Below are 18,422 nucleotides of genomic sequence, written 5' to 3' on the forward strand. Positions count from 1 at the left end.
AGTTACTGCCTTCTTTTTTTGTCCTGACTAATTGGCGCAAATCATCAAGTTAAGTACGATTATATTTCTACAATAATAAAATTCTAGAAATCCAGAGGGGATTTTGTCAGAAGGTTTGTATTTTAAACAAAACACAAGTACATAATTAAAGGTTTTGTAAATTAAGTAGTTTGAAATGTAACAAATACAAGTTTAATTTATTTCTCTTTATTGTCATCATTTTTGCCATATTTTAGTACTTCCCATGCCAAACCCCCAACTAAAGCAACAATGGTAAATCCTTGAGCAAGCACACGGCCACGCATCATTTGCTGAGATTTCAATGAATTACGCTTTACCATTTGCCTCAGACCATTAGAAAGAAAAAACACAGTGGCTGTCATACCAAGGGGAACAAAGGGGTTTGCTTTGCATTGTTTAACTAAAGTCTCAAAGAATGTAGCTCTGTTATCAGTAAAGGCAATGGGTTGATAGTCTTCAAGTGATGGTGGTCCCATCATTCCCTTGACTGCACCTAATTTGTGAAGATCATCAGGCAGTTGCTTAATAATCTCTTCACGACTCATGTGGCGGCGCTGACCATCCTCTATTTCTTTTGCTGGATTTTCAGTTGCTGACATTATGATGTCAAACCAAGAAGTTCATCAATTGGGCGATATTTCCAATTATCCTCTTCTAGTTTCGGAACTAAATCTTTTAGCTCTTTGATTCTCTTCTCGTCTTGTTCTGAAAAAGTAGACAAAAACAAGTCAAGAAACGTTAACACTGAACGTTTGGGTCAAATAGGGTGATTCTCTAGCCGTGAAGTACTGTATTTGAAAGTTTTGGGTTGTAAACATGTATGCTTGTAATTTATAACATTATTTTAAATAGGACTGTCGATGTGAGAATACTAAATCCCACCACTAGACTAGATACAACATGACGTATTTGTGCCATTCAGTTAATTGACTATCAATGTGAGAATACTAAATCGCACCACTACACTAGATACAACATGACATATAGTCAAATGGGTTAAAAAAAAATTTGCCTAAGTTGGGGTAAAAAAAAACAATATCCTCCTAGGTAAACCAAAATTTTTTTTTAAATGCTTTCTTTTTCATAGGATGTAGGTATTTATTCTGTGCCTAAACAATAAGCCATAAACCATTCTCAGATTTTGTTTCTAGGCAATGTTCTGCAGATTGAAACAACAGTAGTTAAATTTGTATGTTAAAAAGTCTTCAATAACCTTCAGAAACTTTCCTGCAGATCTTTATTACAAGTTTGGTGTTAATGAACTTTGTTCTGTGTTGTGTCATAACTATGACCTATTAAACAAAAAAGACTCCACTTGGCTAGCTTTTAATGTTTTCAGATATCTTGTTGTTCGTTTTTACCCCAAACGGTTCTATAGGAATGGGGTAATCAAAAACTATGTATTTTTTACACCACAAAATTTTTTTTTGCCCAAACATTTTTATTTGTCACCTGGAAGTTTAGAAAATAAAAAAGTAAGCCTATAAAACATGTACTTAAACCAAAGTTGTATAAAATTGCTTTGGGGGACGGAGGAATTTTTACCAAAAAGTATACCTGCATGGCCAAAAGTACAAATTTGGGTCCAGACCTAGAGAAACATGCTATAAAGTAAGGAAAAAGAGGTTATAAATTCATTTTGTGGTAATTCAATCAGTTTTGAATAGAAAATTAAACTTTATTTCAATAAGGTTTTAGGTTACATGACCGGCCAGCAAGTGGGTGAGCTCTATTTAAACCTAGTTGCATACCAACAAAAGACTGGTAAATGAAAAAAGAGCAATTTAAAGGCAATAAATTCAATGCAATAAAGGTACAAAGCCATGGAAAGTCTTAGCACCCATTTGAAAGTGTTTAATTAGTGTACAAACAGTTTGTTCACTGCTGTAAGTTTGGTTTGCAAAATTTTGAAAACAAAGAAAGTTATGTGACTTGTGTTTTTTGAGATTATTCATTGTAACAAAGTTATAACTGCCCCTAATGTCTACTTGTTTGTTTTTTTAACCCGACATTGTTTTTGTACCTTTTGGGGTTAAAAAACAACATCAGTTTTTGTCAAATATTTTGTTTGTTTTTTAGTAAAATCAAAAACTTGTCACATAACTATAAAAGTAGTCCCATCAGCTTTGTTGGAAAGAAAAACTGACCTTTTGTTGCCTTAAATAAAAATTTGGCAACAAAGTTTCAAAAAATTGTTTTTTTTACCCCACTTGACTATATTTGTGCCATTCAGTTTACAAATGTGTTTCACACTCCTACAATACTACCATCAATGCTCATGTCTGGCTGTTGATGTTGAGCCTACTTGTCTTATCATTGCCCACTTTTAGTTTCCTACTTTATTTTCTACACTTTCCAATATACTTAAGCAATGCCACTACTTTGTCAAGTTTCTGTTTTATTTATATATATATTACTTTTTTTTAAATAAAACTAATTTTTTGCATGGTGACACAGCAGAGCACATTTTTTAGTCTTTAAATTGTCATTTAATTGTTAATTTTATTTTGTGTAAATTCAACAATTAAACTAAGAAAGATATGATTTACCTTTTATAATTTCAGCTTTCACCTTCGCAATGTTGCACTCAATGTGAAGGGTGTGCTGAATTTGACTTTTTTGTTCTAAAAAACATAACAACTGGTTAAAAACATAATTAAAAAGTACCTAAACTAAAACCACATGAAATACAACTGCATATATAATTATCAGTTAGGAATACATCTCAAAAATTAAACTTTATTTTTATGCCAAAAGTTTACATATTTATTTGATGGTATATTATGATATATTGTAAGGTGATGTCGAAATACACAGTGCGCCAACTGCCTAAATTACTCATGCAACTGTTGTCATCTTATAAGACAGGGCTACTCCAATGGCAGACTGTGGTCCATATCCATTACTTGACCATTGCTACGTAGCAGCAGTTTTTAAACCAGGGTCCGCATAGAGATTTATCAAGGGACTTCATGGAGCATATAAAGTCTCATGCAAAGTCATTTGCCCCTGTACGTCCATTATTTCACTACACAATTAACAAAAAGGCGATTGTTTGCACACAGTTTTATCTGTGACCTAATAAACTTAATTCTGAATCATTGCCATACAAAGTAATTATGGAAAATGAGATAAATGTCTTCTGGATGATGTTGTGCCAATAAACTTGGAGTAAATGTGCATAAGTCAAGATTTTATTTTACACAAACAATCGCCTTTAACAAATGTATATGTCTTTGGCCACAATTTCCTCCCTCAGCTATAACCCAAATTTCCTACGACATGTTGCATTTGCATTACTGATGAAGTGTTCGGACTAGGGTTGGCAAGCCGGTCAATTGACCGGTCAAATACGGTCAATTGACCGGTCAATTGACAGCACTTTATTTAACCGGTCAAATACTATTTTTAATTTCAAAAATAAAATTTGGTAAATTTTCTTGGACTTGCTTTTTGGTTGTTGAAAAGGGTAATTTATTTCTAATAACCCTCAGGTAGAACAGTTTAGGGCATACTCTTGTATTAATAAGTGATTTTTAAGCTAATGTAGATGTGTTTTGTTCATTTGAAAAAAATCCCATAACAATTAGGATATACTTTACATTTGAAATTAAGATCTGATTTACGTTATGGCAAACTTTGCAAGGTTTCCAATGCAATTAAAAAACATGGATCACTTCTAGCACCGTTTTATCTTAATAAATTTGAGTGTGATAGGTCCATGAGGGGAAGTTAGTTCATTGGTATTTACTTAGGCATTTTGCAAATGTTGCACATTTTTACTGACAGATAAAAAATCTAAGTAATTTAAACCATTATAATTGCCCAGAATAGATTTTTGTAGATAAGTTACTGTTCAGTACTTATTGGGATAAAGTACGTACATATCAAGCTTTTGTATATTCCTTTTTTGTCATGAATGGACAACAGCTTAACAGCATAAATTACGATTTTAAGCAGGATAAGCGAGTTTTGCAGTTAAATCTCAGTCAAAATTAGACTTTAATCTGATGTATATAGAATATTATGAGAATCCAGTTCACAAATGTGATTACTGAATGAAAATTACAGACACACAGGTGGGGCCATTGATGAAATGAAGCATGCAATGCAGTCGGAAAAGTCTGTAATATAATATAAACTGAACATTTCCTATTTCACAAACAAATTTACATGAGTTGAAACCTTCATTTCCATTACTTATGGTTTAGAAGAAGATTAAACTTCCAACTTTTAACTAAAATTGCAATTTAATAATGGGAATAGTATTTGACCGATATTTGACCTATTTGACAAGTATTTGACCGGTCAATTGACCAGATTTTATTTGACCGGTCAAATGCCCAACCCTAGTTCGGACCTCAAAATTTTTACCATTTGTACTTGGAGCATTGACAAAACTATTTGAGTAGCCGTGTTTTAAGATACAAACCTGAGATATAAAACTATAAACGTTCCACAATTTGTCAAAATGTCTTCCAGTTCATTTTGTTGGTTTTGCTGACTCGATGGCCAATTTCTGGCCATAAATTTTGCAGAAGAATTCTGGCCATAAATTTTGCAGAAGACTGTTATAAATGGCATGCAAAAATGAAACTAACCTGCTGATATTGCCTCAGGTGAATTGACTTTGCTGGACTTGCCAGATGAAAATAAGGACTTGCAGGAAAGTGATGTGCCCTGACTGAGGGACATCAATTCTTTTCAAATGTTTTTTTTTGCAAACAAATTACTAAATCTGTTGTAAAAGATAAACAGTTGTAGGTAATATATGTATAGCTTGTACATTTTCTACAACAAGTATGCTACAATTTCTTTGTTGTATAATGGAGGTTCGAAATCACTAAAATCCATCGCTTTAATGTTTTTTTTATCCAAGCAGCACCCTTTGTGCAAAAACTTTTTTCTATTTTTTGAAATCAATACATATGACCAGCAATAAAATTGACAGAAATGTTTTCATTTGTTTTATGCAGCACATAAACAACGACGTACATTGTTACGTTTACCGACGATGATTGTAATATTGACAACACACAATATTTATTGTCATAGGAATAGGAATCGACATTATCGGGGGTCGGCTACATCCATTCATACTTTACAATGCACTGCACCACAAGTTTTACTCACGCACGACATTTCGGGATACAGGTTGCTAACACAAGCAAAAATTAAAACCCAAGGTCATCTTGCCAGAAAGTTATATGCAGTCATCATTCGAACAGACACACACTTCGCCGTACGTCGGAGCAAATGATGACTTGCAGAAATAACATGATTCAGTTATTTCGCGTGTATCAAAACAATAGAATCTTGGCCAGGTACAACAAAATGCCCAAAAGTTTACTCAGAAAACCGATACCACTTATTACTGCAGTCTGCATTCGAGGTAATGAAAACTATTGTGGGACCTTGTAATAACGGATGTTTATTTTATTAATTAACGATTGTTAGTGGACAGAAAAACGACCGTTTACACTTTACAGCCTGGAAAACAAAATAGCTTTCGATACATGTGATGCGGATGTTACCGGTACCGTTACAAGGAGCATTTGCTACAATCAGTGCACAATCCCTCAATCGGTTGCCTTGCAGTCCACCCTTTCATCCCCACCCCCTCCAAAAAGAACAAAGAATAACGGGACCCGACTGTTGACTAACTTCTTGGTTAGACATGTTTTCCTACATTAGTAGGGTTTCTTGCGCTACTTTGTTCTTTACTTGTGAAACACTAGCCTGTTGACGAAAAACTCTTCATAAAAAACCTTTCTTCTCGTACGTATCGGTCGTCTGCAGCAGCAAGTAAGTTCATTCTCAATATTTTAAAAGATCGCTGAATTACATCCATTAAAGGGGCTCCCCTAAAATATGCAATCTAGGCAAACTACGCGATCAACTTATAAAACTTTTAGAAATGTTGGCGGTTAGGGCTTTTAGGGTCTTGGTAGGGGTAAGTAATAAAAATTTATCTCAGATACCCCTAATGCGCTTATTATTCTTATACGTGTTGAGGGTCGTACTAAACACCGTATGGTACGGCGTGTTAAGCTTTTGGTGGTTGCACTAAATGTTGTTGGTAAAGTTTAAGACCTTTTTGCGTAACGTAAATACACCCTCTGAACATCTGGTATGTTAATTGTTTACATAAAATAATGACATGCTTTAGAGCAGGGGTTCTTAAACTTTTTCGGTCGCGCCCCACTTTACACGAATTATTTATTCTCACGCCCAGGGGCGGCTCGTGCTAGGGTGCTGCGGAGCTGCAGCAACCCCCTAGATATCTTCACCTAATATTCCTACCACAACAATACAGATAACTTTCATGATACTTATTTTTTATTCCTAAGTATAATTTTTATAAGTATAATTTCCGCCTTGATCGGCATTTTTTTCATTTAAAAAAAAAATTATGGCATTTATATGTTATCTATGTGGAACTGCAGCTCCAGTTTCATGACGAATCGTGACGTTTCATGACCTTTTGCACTTGTGCGCATGCGCACTTGGAAAAGCTACATGCCGGGCGAAATAGGCGACTGGGTGCTGCGGCTCGCTCAGCTCCACCAATCACGCAGCGTGTGAACCGGCCGCTGTAGTTGTGTTGTCTGTTCCGGGTCTATATTGTGCTCCAAAACCAAACCCGTTTGCTATATTCTAAGTTCGACAGTGAGTACAGTTAAACAATTTTTTGCCATGTTTTAATTTATTTGTTTGAAGGTTAGGCGTGAATTTTTAAGATGAGTGTAAGTGGGCTTCAGTTTTGGAATAAAAAAGTTAAGTTAAGAAAACTGGGATAAAACATCTTCTATTCCAAATATGTCATGCAGGAATAAGCAACCACAAGAACTACTCACACTGTGAAGTTAAATGCCTCACTGAAATTTAGGCAGTATTAAATGCAGAACAAACAATTGCACAAGCAACAGGAATTTTGAAATACCTTAGTGATGACAATTTCAAGTTTTGGTTTCTTAACACACCACGTGGACAGTATTTGCAACCAATTGCAATCTTGTGTATTGATATAATGGACACGTTATGTTTCTTTAGACAGTAGCTGCTAAATTGCTTCACAGGAAATGTTGCTCAAAAATGAACATTCTACAGGGGAGATAGTAGTGACCACCAAACATATCCTGTTGTTAGAAAAGTTACTGAAACTTTTAAAGGAAAAGCCAGTTAGCCAGCAATTTCCATGAGTCGCTCAAAGGCAAAACGGTTCTTGAAAAGGATGTCAACACTGAAAATGATGCAAACTTTTCTAAGGAACACCATTATTTCCAAAAAGACTTGCACTTGCAGTGATAGCACTAAATAGAAAAAAGCAGTTTCTTGGTTGTCATTTGGAAATCAAGGAAGAAGCTATCAATTATTTTGCTTAAACTACAGCTTTATGATCCATGTTGGTTGTAAAATAGAAGCACAAGGTTTAATAATATGTTTTAAATTTAAGTGAGAGTGTTGTAATTTTCCAAGCTTGTAGAGTTTTGTACTTCAAAAAAGGAATTATAAGCTATTTGCCACCAAATAAAGCAGCAAGTTTAGCAGTTAAGAAACTTACAAACAATTAATAGTTGTACACAAAAATTAAGAAAAGATGTTGAATAAACAAGTTCTGACACAAATGTAATGTGGTTGTTGAATTTGTCAGTTATGATACAAATAAAAAGCTTTATGGCTATTTTTTTGTGGCAATTATAATCTGTGACGTGTAATGGAATATGTTGAAAATGCTGACTGTGGCTATTAGGTACTTAAATGATACATGACCATATTAATGACTGAATAGCAAGTGTGTTAGTTAGTAGTCATTGTTATAACCAGTTTTACCTAAATGTTGTCCAATTGAAATACTTATTAATTTATTAATAATTTTTTTCTATATACTGTTGTTGTGTTTTACCGTATTTACAACCGCTTTGTTTCGAGTCTGTGTCACGTGTGTTTTTGTGCCACATTATTACTGCATGTTATTGAGTTTGGTCTGTCGCTGTGCAAGTAAACAAAATTCCCCAATGACTAGGGCGTCCGCACATAGGGGCAAATGGGGTCAGCTGACCCCCCCCCTGGAAAATTGTTGGATGAAAAATGATTATACGCTTTCTGTTCAATTTCTTTAGTTTTTTGACAAATGCAGCTATATGGTGATTTTGTGGTTTCCCGTTGCCTAAACCAGGGGTCCGCAAATAGTGGGTCGCGACCCAAATTTGGGTCGCGAGACCTTCCAGTCTGGGTCGCGAAATATTTTAAATTTCCCAGGAATATAAGCATCGCATCTGCAGTATTAATGAATTTCGGCTTTTTTCAACCTTTTAATTATTATTGCATTGTTACGTATGACTACGCAACTGTGACATACAGCTATGTAACAATGCAAAAAGTTAAGCGCACCTATGCAAGCATGCGTTTTCTGATTAGCTGTGTTCTCAACACAGAGCCCACAGTTCTCATTTGTTAGAATAAATACGTTCGTTTACCTCCTGTTTTATGTGAAAACAGCAACTGACAATAGCATAATAGCAGTCATAATATTGATATTGAGTCGATTAGTATTTTCCACAGAATTGATGCTTGGGTCGCGAGAATTTAGAGCAATTTTTTTAGGGTCGCGCCAAAAAGTATTTGAGGACCCCTGGCCTAAACTACTACCACTCAATTGTCCCGAGCACTTTAACCCGAAGGTACAAGACCGAAACCTAATCCAACTTTCGACTTTGGCGGTTTCTCTATCCGTCCAATTGACAGAAACAACAAATAATTTTCGCGACAGCTTTGTAGTTTTTGATTTCGCCGCTGTAGTTTTCTGATTTCGCCGCTGCCATCTAGCTTACCCAGCAAAACTGCAGCTGCAAGATAAGCGATAGGCGTCAGGTAATCGAAATCGTTGCTTAAAACACGGGGAACAGATTCTCAAGGACTGAACGCCTTTCTAAATCGATAATGCTACCGTTAAGTTGCACAATGTGTGTCAAGAATGCACTAAAGTTGGTAACTGTAGAAGGCATAAATTCAATGAACATCGATCTAATGTTCGTGACAAACCATTACCTGTTTGGCGGGTCGAAACAATACAACATTAAACGTTTTTATCCATTTTTTACTCATTTTACATTTTTAAAATGGTTGATACGTTGCATTTAGTGCAGTTAACAACCAGCGTCCCAACCGGAATGTAACTTTCCGATTGTTAACGCATAAAACTCCTTATCCAACCCTTGTTACGTCACAATTGGCGTTAGATAACAAGCCAATACAAGAGATTAAAACCTCGCGGCTTTAAGATAACGACTCCCAGTTATCATGTAGCGGTAAACAAAACGATTTGGGCCTATTTAATTTACGCACAACTTTTTGAAAAAGGGGGGGGGGGGTCCGGTAAGGGCAGAGTGATACCACCTTGACCCCCCCTAACCGAAAACCTGCGGACGCCCTTGCCCAATGATACCGTCTGCTGTTTACACCCGTGTACATTATTGCGTTACAACCATTACGTTACAATGGAGTTGCTAATTAAGATTTGTATTACTTGTTTTTCTACACAAAACAATGACTAGAAAACTAGAAATGTGGCTTTTCTATATATTGCCAACTTATATTTGCCCAATAAAGGCTAAAAATTGGAGCAGCACCCCCAAAAATTTTAGGCACGAGCCGCCACTGCTCACGCCCCTCCAAAAAAACGTTAGCACTAATGATGCTTGTCTTGTTTTTCGGAAACAACATACAGGGTAGGTCCGCTTTAAGCTACTGTCAAGTTAGTTCCGAACGTTGGAAAAAGCCACTTCAACACTGATAAGTTGCGAAAAAGTAGGCTTTTGTTGATTGTTGACAAAATGTTGATTCACTCAAAGTTAGGGCAATCTCTAATGCGAAATTGCGAACAAATAAAGAATGTACAGCCGACTATATAGTACAGGGGTCACCAAACTACGGCCCGCGAGGTCATTTCATCCGGCTCGCGACCCAATTTTTGGTTTGCCAAATTACGACATGTAAAATTAATATTACCGACTCTCAAACGATTGCAACGCCCAGGATTGATCCAAACCCAGTTTATTACGTCACCGACAAAACAAAAAGTGTTAATTGTGCGCAAATAATTGCCTTATTGTGTCACTTATGACGTAATATACAAGCATTCCTTGTAAGATGAGACTAACTATACAATTTAACAGATTTTAAATGGGGTTTTAAAAAGACCATATCTTGGCGCCCATATAAAAATCGCCTCATGGGCTAAGTTTGAGAAGACGGCACTAGGGCATGTAAACTATGCGGCGGCCCGCAGTTGGAAAAGTTTGGTTAATACAACTGGTCATCCATTTCAGAATTGAAGCGTTTATACTTTAAACCAGGGGTCTCAAACTCAAACTGGTTTGGGGGCCAAAAACAAACTTTTAAGTAAGTCGGGGGCCGCACTATCGACACATTTGTTACGGTGTAACATGACAAGAAAAGACATTGCGTGATTAAAAAGTGAAATGTGCATTAATGCCACTAACTACATTAAAAACAAAATTGTAATAAATAGGAAACAGATATACAGTGTAGCAAAGTGAAAGAGGCAACTGTGCTATATTGCTTTGTGTGGAAACAATGGCCTACAATGATGCAACAATGTACAAAATATGACGCAACAATCGCAATTGCTGATTTTAAAAATGATCTCGCTCATTTAAACGCTGCATATACCACCAATAGAGAACGATTGTACCATGTAAATTCAACGGTCTAATAGGATATTCCGCCTAAGTAAAACACATAACTTCTAAAAATTACTTCGCGGCCCGCACAAAAACCCTTGGAGGGCCGCATGCGGCCCGCGTGTTTGAGACCCCTGCTTTAAACAATAAGTTCGAAATCAGCGCCGACATAATTCCAATGCATTAATTTACAATTGTTTGCAAGTGAAAACTTTGCTGCCAGATTGTTCTGCGCCCCCCTTGCGAACCCTTCACGCCCCCCTAGGGGGGCGCGCCCCCCAGTTTAAGAACCCCTGCTTTAGAGTTTAGACATACATAATCCATCTCAATAGCTTGTGTATTTTAAATACAGCGTAAATAACCAACAGTCATTAAATGTGCAATAAGTTTCAATACTGTCCATTATATCATTTTAATGCAATATTGAAAGTTTTAAGGTGTTTTCAATCAAAATAAAATCATTTAATTATTTTGACATTGCTGCATTGATGACCAACAACACAAAACAAAGATTTTAAATGGCATAAATAGTTGCTGTTGTTTGAATTTGGTTCAGTAACAAACTATTGGTATCAGTTCAGTCATGCAACAGGCCAATCATGCTACACATGAAACAATTAAAATCACAAAAATGCTATGTGTTGTGTGCAATATCTTTGCAGCTTAGTTTATATTACATATGTGGGCCACCATAGATTGTTGGGCAAACAGAAATACGCTTGTGAAATTATTAATAACATAATGTCAGTGTCTAACACAACAAAGGAACTATATAATATAACAGAACATACTATTGCTTTAAAGCCTTGTTTACTAAACTTTGTATCACATTCTCATATTCATCTGGGTGATTTCTTAAATGCTGAGCATGTTCAGAGTTTTCCCACATTTTCACTGTTACTTCAATGCCCCTACTAACCCAAGCATTTTCAAAATCTTTAAGCGCATGGGAGACCATCATCGGATCACTCAGGGATGACATAAATACTGCTGGAACCTTTGGTGACCTATTCTGTATGGCATCAATGGATTGCTCATAGTATTTCACAGTGTATGGTTTGGTAGTGGCAAAATATGCCTGTATTAGAGACTGCAGAATTTTGTGCATGATTTTGCTTTTAGTAATCATTTGCGCCACACCAAATGCCATCTGATTAAGTGTTCCTACAACTGGGCTATCAATCACTTGACAGCAAATGTTTGAAGATACTTGAGTAAATACCTGTGGTTCCTTTTCCAGGCACATCAACATCAGTGCATAAAAATAGCTTCCAATTGACATAGAATGAATAAATATGGGTGTGTCATCCGAATGCATTTCCTTCTGAACTTTGTGCAGAAACTTCTGACTTTCTTTCAAACCATAAATAGGCCACAGAAAGTCTTTTACTGTAGATTTTCTGCTTACAACATCACAGTTTAATTTGTTGTATAGATTGATATATTTTTCTGTGGCCCTAGGTGTTGCTCCAAGCCATGGTAAGAGAACAACTAGGGGGCGATTTTGTCGCTGATTGGTTTGTGAACTTATGTTGCAAATCCTCAAAGTGTTCCAGCCACATCCTGTCAGCTTATGCAACAATGGTGCCCGATACATATATAATACAAGTGTTTTGAAAAGAATGTGTAACAAGTGCTTTCAAGCCTCTAAGGAAAAAGATTTTACAAATGAAATTTTTCTCTGGTCAATTTCTGTTTTAGTAAATAAAACAAAATTATAATAAATCAACGAAATGCGGAACCTGAGCAGCAAAAAAGTGAGGAACATTCTGATAAACACAATGTTACATAATATTTTGACACAATCTGTAACAAAATGTCACATTGCACAAGTTTGGCAGTATTGGCAAGTTACTGCAAAAATCATTACAATATTTTTAAAAATACAACTGAATACAAATGTATGTCAGTACAATTTATCAACAAGCTTGCAATAAAACATATGTGTATATTGTTCGATTAAACCTACAAAAATTGTGTATATCGTTTGCAAATATTCGGACATTATAAACATGATACTAAATTAAACAAGTAGCATAACTCCTAATAAAAATAAGCTTGACTCAGATTTATATGAAACTTTACATATTTTTTAAGAATTTAAATTTGCGCCCGAAGAAAAAATTAATCTGCAACAATGCTTTTTACATTCAAATGTACTACTGTTTTTTACTTAAAGCCTTTTTCACAAAACATCCAACCATGTTTTCATACTCAATGGGATAGTTTTTTAAATGTTGTGCATGTTCTGAGTTCTCCCACATGTGTATATTGTTATCAATACCAATGCCTGTCCATGCGGTTACATGACTTTCCATTGAACGTGGTAATATCATTGGATCATTCTCTGAAGACATAATTAATGAAGGGACAACTGGTGGATGTAGTTTAATAGTGTCCATTGATTCATTGTAATACTTTGCTGTGTAAGGTGAAGTTGCAGCATAGTACAAAGGCATGAGGATTTTTATCAACTTTTGCACTGTTTGGTTTTGACTGGCCATTTGGGCTACACCAATTGCCACTTCATTTACCGTGCCAAGAACAGGACTATCAATAATTTGACATTGAATGTTAGATATAATATTTTGAAATGTCTCTGGTTCAGCCTTAAGCAACATTAACATGAGTGCATAGTAGTATCCTCCAACTGAGACACAGTGAATAATAATTGGTCGGTTTTCCGAACTCAATTCAGCTTGTATTTCATGCAAAAACTGTCTACTTTCTTTAAGACCATGTAATGGCCACAAAATATGTATTGGTTTGGGTTGTCTTTTTAGAACATCAAAACCAAACTTTCTGTACATTGTCACATATTTCTCTGAAGCTTTAGGGGCTGCTCCAAGCCAGGGCAGAAACAACACCAGAGGACGATTTGTTTGTTCCTTTCTGAGTGAGGATGTGCTACTAAACCTCTTTTGATGGAGTTTATAAAGTGAAGATGAAGTCCATGCCATATTTCTGTATACATTGCACGCTATTTGAGTTGTAGGTACAGGCAGCATAATATAGGATTTTTTTGTCTTGCCTTTTCTGATTAAAAACTTTCAAACTTTCGTCAGATTTTGGGCAAATAATAATAATAATACACGTATATGTCAATTCTGCAATACAGATCGTCAATCTCGATTCTTGATACTTCACTACTTCTTGTTGTTGACACTTTTTTCTGCGTGACCAATCATGCATAGCCTTGCTTACTGTTGCGTGGTAATTGTTTTCTTTGTTTTTCCATACCGGAACCAAGCCGGAGCAAGGTCTTATTTTTTAAAGGTTTGTAATTCTTTGGTTAACACTTAAGATAAAATTGTCCCTATTGGTTTTACTCACCAGCTGCTAAAATGTTTGTTAACAGGCAGCACAAAACGACAAATATGTGGATGCAAGAATGGTTATGAAACAAATTAATCTAATATTCTAATTGGACATCGATTTGGGTGATCGCTAAGCGGATAACATGTGGCCGAATAAGTAAAGCAGTAGCAAGGAGTTTGAAAAGTGTCTGTAGTAAACAAAACATGTGGTACGAAAGTTACACGCAAAAAAGGGCAATTCGCATCCAACGCAGAACACTAAATTACATTGCAAGGCACCCGGTTGGAAACACAAATTTCCTGAATCACGTATCAAAGGAAAACTGCGGCGCAATGCTCAATGTACTAACGTGAACAAATCTAATACACAGACAAATATTTTTAAGAAACTTTTGGGTGGTATTGCAAACGCTTTCGTTTGTCAACCAGTACATCTGTAGATAAACGTGAGTATGTTTTCAAGGTGTTTGGAAGCGTTAAAAACGACTCCATTTACATTATCTATTAGTGCAATAACAAATAACCCTCATTCAATGCATCACTAATCACATGTAGTTATTTCTGTCACTCATTAATGACACCATAATACAACAGTTGTAGTTGTCAAGGTGTTATATATGCTTCATGCACTAGCTAGCACATCAGACTCTTGGGCGAAAATCTAAAACACCTTGCCCTTATCATTTTCATTCGATTTTGTATTAGTGCAAGTTGAACATAGGAAAAATATATATTTCAACAGTTTCAGCATAGCATTGTGCATAGTTACTTTTTTTCTCATTAAAAAGTAAAAACCACACATCATCAGTCAGTTTTATTCAATCAAAAGCTAAAAAGCTATCAAATAATGAACTGGAACAAAGATATTCATGAGATACAAGTAAGTGCATAGAATGTCAACATTTTGATAAAGTATACACAAAGCAAAAGCATCATCACCTTTTGTGAAAAAAAAGTATAATAATTTAGTACGTATGAAATCATGATTTATTCTCACAACATCACAAACTAGAACAGTGTGTGTGTGCATAGGCGCCGAACACGGGTATGCCTGGCATACCCGAACGAAAACCTCGGGTATGCCGCATACCCGAGAATTAGACCAACGTTAGTCATGCGTTTATAGAAATTATTGTAATACGAACCAATACGTAACATAAACAATTGATTTCAATCGCGTTCATTGTTTCACAGCCCATTAATTTTTCGCATTGATTACAATTGTAACGTCTTCAATAAGCATTTGAATTTAAACATTAAAGGGTGGTAAAAAGCACAACAAAGGTTGGCGTTCGCTTGCGGGAGAAGGGCAAACGCCCCTGTCCCGGGTGAAACGTCAATAACCACGTGATAAAAAAGTTTAGAATACAGTCCAATCTTTGTTCTGACAGCTTCTACCGCAAGGACAACGACTGTCTAGTTCAGTGGTTCTTAACCTTTTTTCCTTGCTGCACCCCTTTCAAATCACCAACCAATTTTCGCACCCCCTTTCATATCACTAACCAATTTTTGCACCCCCTTCTGTAATTGCTTAAATAGAATAGACCTAACCAACCTTAATGATTCAGCATCCCCGCACCCCCTAGGAACAGTTCTCGCACCCCTTGGGGGTGCGTGCACCCCTGGTTAAGAACCCCTGGTCTAGTTTCAACCGAAAAAACAACGCGTGTTGTTACGTCACAAACGTATAGGTTGGTACTTTTCCTAAAATTAACGTGTTAGCTTATCGAAAGTTTCTGGCAGTTTAGGACATCGTTTGAAGTACACTAACTTTAAATTTAATAACGCGTCACAAACAACTCACTTAAATATGCAACACGTTGTAAACGAAACAAGCGACTTTAAAACGTTTAAAACGATTTTTGTATTGACTAAGCCAGAAGTATGTGCGCTTTGTTGCGTGAAAACAAATCTTTTTTGTGATAGTTATTACAGAGAAAATATATGTTAAGCATTACAGTAATTTGTGACGTAAGGTGATGTCCGAGCAAAATTTATTTTATCTTTATTGTTCCGCCTCCAAGCAATTTCGGTAAATGGGTCCAAAACAATGTGTAACGCAGTGTTATAACACTGTATACAGCGCACAAACATGCGTTTAATTGCGACAGAAGCAGAAGTGCCTGGTGGTTGAATTACGTTGTGTAAACTCATATACTGCAAGAATTGACGGCATATGTGCCCACAGGATTCGAATTTGAAATTTCGTGACGTCATATAATATGGCATACCCGGGAAAAATTGAAAGTTGGCGCCTATGTGTGTGTGTGTGTCGTTTTAGATGCCAATATGTGTAATATCTGTGATACATAACATTTCAGTGTACAACATGTGAATTAGTCAATAATTTCATTACATAGAAACAGCCTCTTCGCTGTACATGTTATATTTTAGCTATTCCAAATTTAAATCACAAAACAGTGTACATCAATTTCATGCAAAACTGTAAAAATATCTTGTGTTGCAGATAAACATGCATGAACACAATGAAAAGCAAACTGCCAAAAGTTTAAAAATTGAAGATTTGTTATACTGATTTGAAATGCTTTAAAGCAATGATTTTTTCTGCATGTATTCGGGAATGGCATCTGATAACACCCTCATAACATAATCCTTGTAAAGGCTAGGGAAGTTTCGAAGATCACTGCAATGCTCTGATGTTTCCCAAACTTTTTGGGTTAAACAAACTCCCTGTTGTTTCCAGCAATCAACTACTTTGCCCAATTCTTTTATACAAGCCAACTGATCATCTTTTGAGGACAGTAACAATGTAGGAATCTGCAATGGACGCTCCTTTATAATTTGGTTAAATAAGTTGTAGTACCAAACAGTAAATGGCATGCTGGTCCCAAAGTAAAAATGCAGAAATGCGTTAAGAATGTGTTGAATGGTGACTGAATTTGATACAGATCTAGCAGTTCCTTCTGCCATCTTGCCCAAGCTGCCGATTACTGGACTATCTAATATCTGACACCTGATGTTTGATTGAATTCTTTTGAATAATTCAGGTTGTCTTTCAAAAATAAGCAGTAGAACACAGTAGAAAAAGCATCCAATTGACATGCCATGGATAATGATAGAACACTCTTCGTTTCCCATCATTTTATTCAAGTTTTCTAAAAATTTGTACCCATTTTGAATTCCTCTTCTGGGCCACAGAAAATCCATTGTTTCTGGTACTTTTACCAGCACTCTGAAGCCCACAGACGTATAAATACTGGCATACTTTTCAATGTGCTTTGGTGTTGCACCAAGCCAGGGAAAAATAACCACAATAGGTCTACGTTCCCCCATTGGTTCATAAACTAGAAACAGTTACTTTTAAAAAACATTTTACCCACAAGACAAGAAAAAACAATGGTGACACACAACAGAGACTCGTTTCGCCACTTTAAATCATACAACAAAGTGTGAAACTTTGTAACCTAAATCGTTATGCCACGCACTTCAAGCTATAACACGCGACCGAATCATGCACAATCGCTTTGTGCGTAACTGCGTACTTTGAACTGTTACATAACAAATCCAAACATGTGTTGTGTGTTTCCCGGCTTCGTCGCGGTGTTGCTACTTGTGCCCAAAGTATATATAAAACGCAAGTAGTCCAACCCATTGTTACGCGATAGAGTCGCATGGACGCCATTTTGTGTCCAAATTAATACAGCAGGTATAGGGAAAAACACATAAATTGTCTGATTTTTACAAACTGGTGGGATTTAACGCGAGTTTGATAGGTAAAATCGAATAAAACTTTTGGGTTCTAACATTTGAACGTGATAATGCACACTGAACGCAAATATTTAAAGTTTACATGAAAATTAAGCGGCCAAATTTACATGAAAAACAGCAATTTAGCTTTTAATATTGCGTTGAAATGTTAGAACCCGAAATTTTCATTCAATTTGGAGAATCAAATTCGCGTCTATGGTCTCCAGTTTGTAAAAATCAGACAGTTTATGTGTTATTTATCTCTACCCACAGTATCATTTTGGACACAAAATGGCTACATAGGCTTTATTGCGTAACAATAGGTTGGACAACTTGTGTTTTATATAGACTTTGCTTGTGCCTAATCAACCATGACCACTAAACCACATGACATGGATATCATACTTTTCGGCTCAATTTCGCGAACGAAGATTAGGTAATGATGCTGTGTATGTAATTTATTCATACCCGAGACGAATAATTAAATCAAGGTTTTGCAGCTATTACTTGATTCTGTGTTATAGTGCAAATGCTTTTTTGAATCCTGTAAAATGCAAGCCTTGGTTACCCCCTTTCTCATGTGCGACATATAAGCCTTGACTCAGGTATGATTGCTTGCAGGCTTCCTGGATGTAGCATTACCAAATTACAACAATTGTAAACACACAAA

The 18,422-nt window shown here is 36.0% G+C and overlaps 5 protein-coding genes across 5 annotated transcripts; all 5 read right to left on the minus strand.

Annotated features, from left to right (window-relative positions):
• Positions 1 to 44: 44 nt before the first annotated feature.
• On the minus strand, positions 45 to 620 carry LOC145233711 (HIG1 domain family member 2A, mitochondrial-like). The gene has a single exon (XM_080098486.1). It carries the CDS (start codon positions 618 to 620, stop codon positions 198 to 200), a length of 423 nt encoding a protein of 140 aa, XP_079954612.1. The 3' UTR covers positions 45 to 197.
• On the minus strand, positions 620 to 5,282 carry LOC145233712 (uncharacterized). Its single transcript, XM_080098487.1, has 3 exons — positions 4,623 to 5,282; positions 2,571 to 2,645; positions 620 to 726 (listed from the first exon to the last, which is right to left on the minus strand). The coding sequence occupies exons 1-3, from the start codon at positions 4,714 to 4,716 to the stop codon at positions 620 to 622; spliced, it is 276 nt and encodes a 91-aa protein (XP_079954613.1). The 5' UTR covers positions 4,717 to 5,282.
• A 5,764-nt stretch (positions 5,283 to 11,046) lies between these two features.
• Positions 11,047 to 12,437, minus strand: LOC145233945 (uncharacterized). The gene has a single exon (XM_080098704.1). The coding sequence runs from the start codon at positions 12,322 to 12,324 to the stop codon at positions 11,518 to 11,520; it is 807 nt and encodes a 268-aa protein (XP_079954830.1). The 5' UTR covers positions 12,325 to 12,437; the 3' UTR covers positions 11,047 to 11,517.
• LOC145233944 (transmembrane protein 53-like) lies at positions 12,374 to 13,932 on the minus strand. Its single transcript, XM_080098703.1, has one exon. The coding sequence runs from the start codon at positions 13,733 to 13,735 to the stop codon at positions 12,887 to 12,889; it is 849 nt and encodes a 282-aa protein (XP_079954829.1). The 5' UTR covers positions 13,736 to 13,932; the 3' UTR covers positions 12,374 to 12,886.
• A 2,260-nt stretch (positions 13,933 to 16,192) lies between these two features.
• On the minus strand, positions 16,193 to 17,612 carry LOC145233676 (transmembrane protein 53-like). Its single transcript, XM_080098448.1, has one exon. It carries the CDS (start codon positions 17,336 to 17,338, stop codon positions 16,592 to 16,594), a length of 747 nt encoding a protein of 248 aa, XP_079954574.1. The 5' UTR covers positions 17,339 to 17,612; the 3' UTR covers positions 16,193 to 16,591.
• Positions 17,613 to 18,422: the final 810 nt, after the last annotated feature.

This window comes from Phallusia mammillata, chromosome 6 (assembly GCF_965637545.1).
Source record: "Phallusia mammillata chromosome 6, kaPhaMamm4.hap1.1, whole genome shotgun sequence".
Taxonomy (NCBI): domain Eukaryota; kingdom Metazoa; phylum Chordata; class Ascidiacea; order Phlebobranchia; family Ascidiidae; genus Phallusia; species Phallusia mammillata.

Bases quoted from the DNA above. Each gene is read 5' to 3' on its own strand.
- LOC145233712 (XM_080098487.1), bottom strand. From the start codon at position 4,716: ATGTCCCTCAGTCAGGGCACATCACTTTCCTGCAAGTCCTTATTTTCA. The intron at 2,646-4,622 runs GTTAGTTTCATT...TATGTTTTTTAG, and splicing joins ACCTGAGGCAATATCAGCAG to AACAAAAAAGTCAAATTCAG. The intron at 727-2,570 runs GTAAATCATATC...CTACTTTTTCAG, and splicing joins GAAAGCTGAAATTATAAAAG to AACAAGACGAGAAGAGAATC.
- LOC145233945 (XM_080098704.1), bottom strand. From the start codon at position 12,324: ATGTATCGGGCACCATTGTTGCATAAGCTGACAGGATGTGGCTGGAAC.
- LOC145233944 (XM_080098703.1), bottom strand. From the start codon at position 13,735: ATGCTGCCTGTACCTACAACTCAAATAGCGTGCAATGTATACAGAAAT.
- LOC145233711 (XM_080098486.1), bottom strand. From the start codon at position 620: ATGTCAGCAACTGAAAATCCAGCAAAAGAAATAGAGGATGGTCAGCGC.
- LOC145233676 (XM_080098448.1), bottom strand. From the start codon at position 17,338: ATGGGGGAACGTAGACCTATTGTGGTTATTTTTCCCTGGCTTGGTGCA.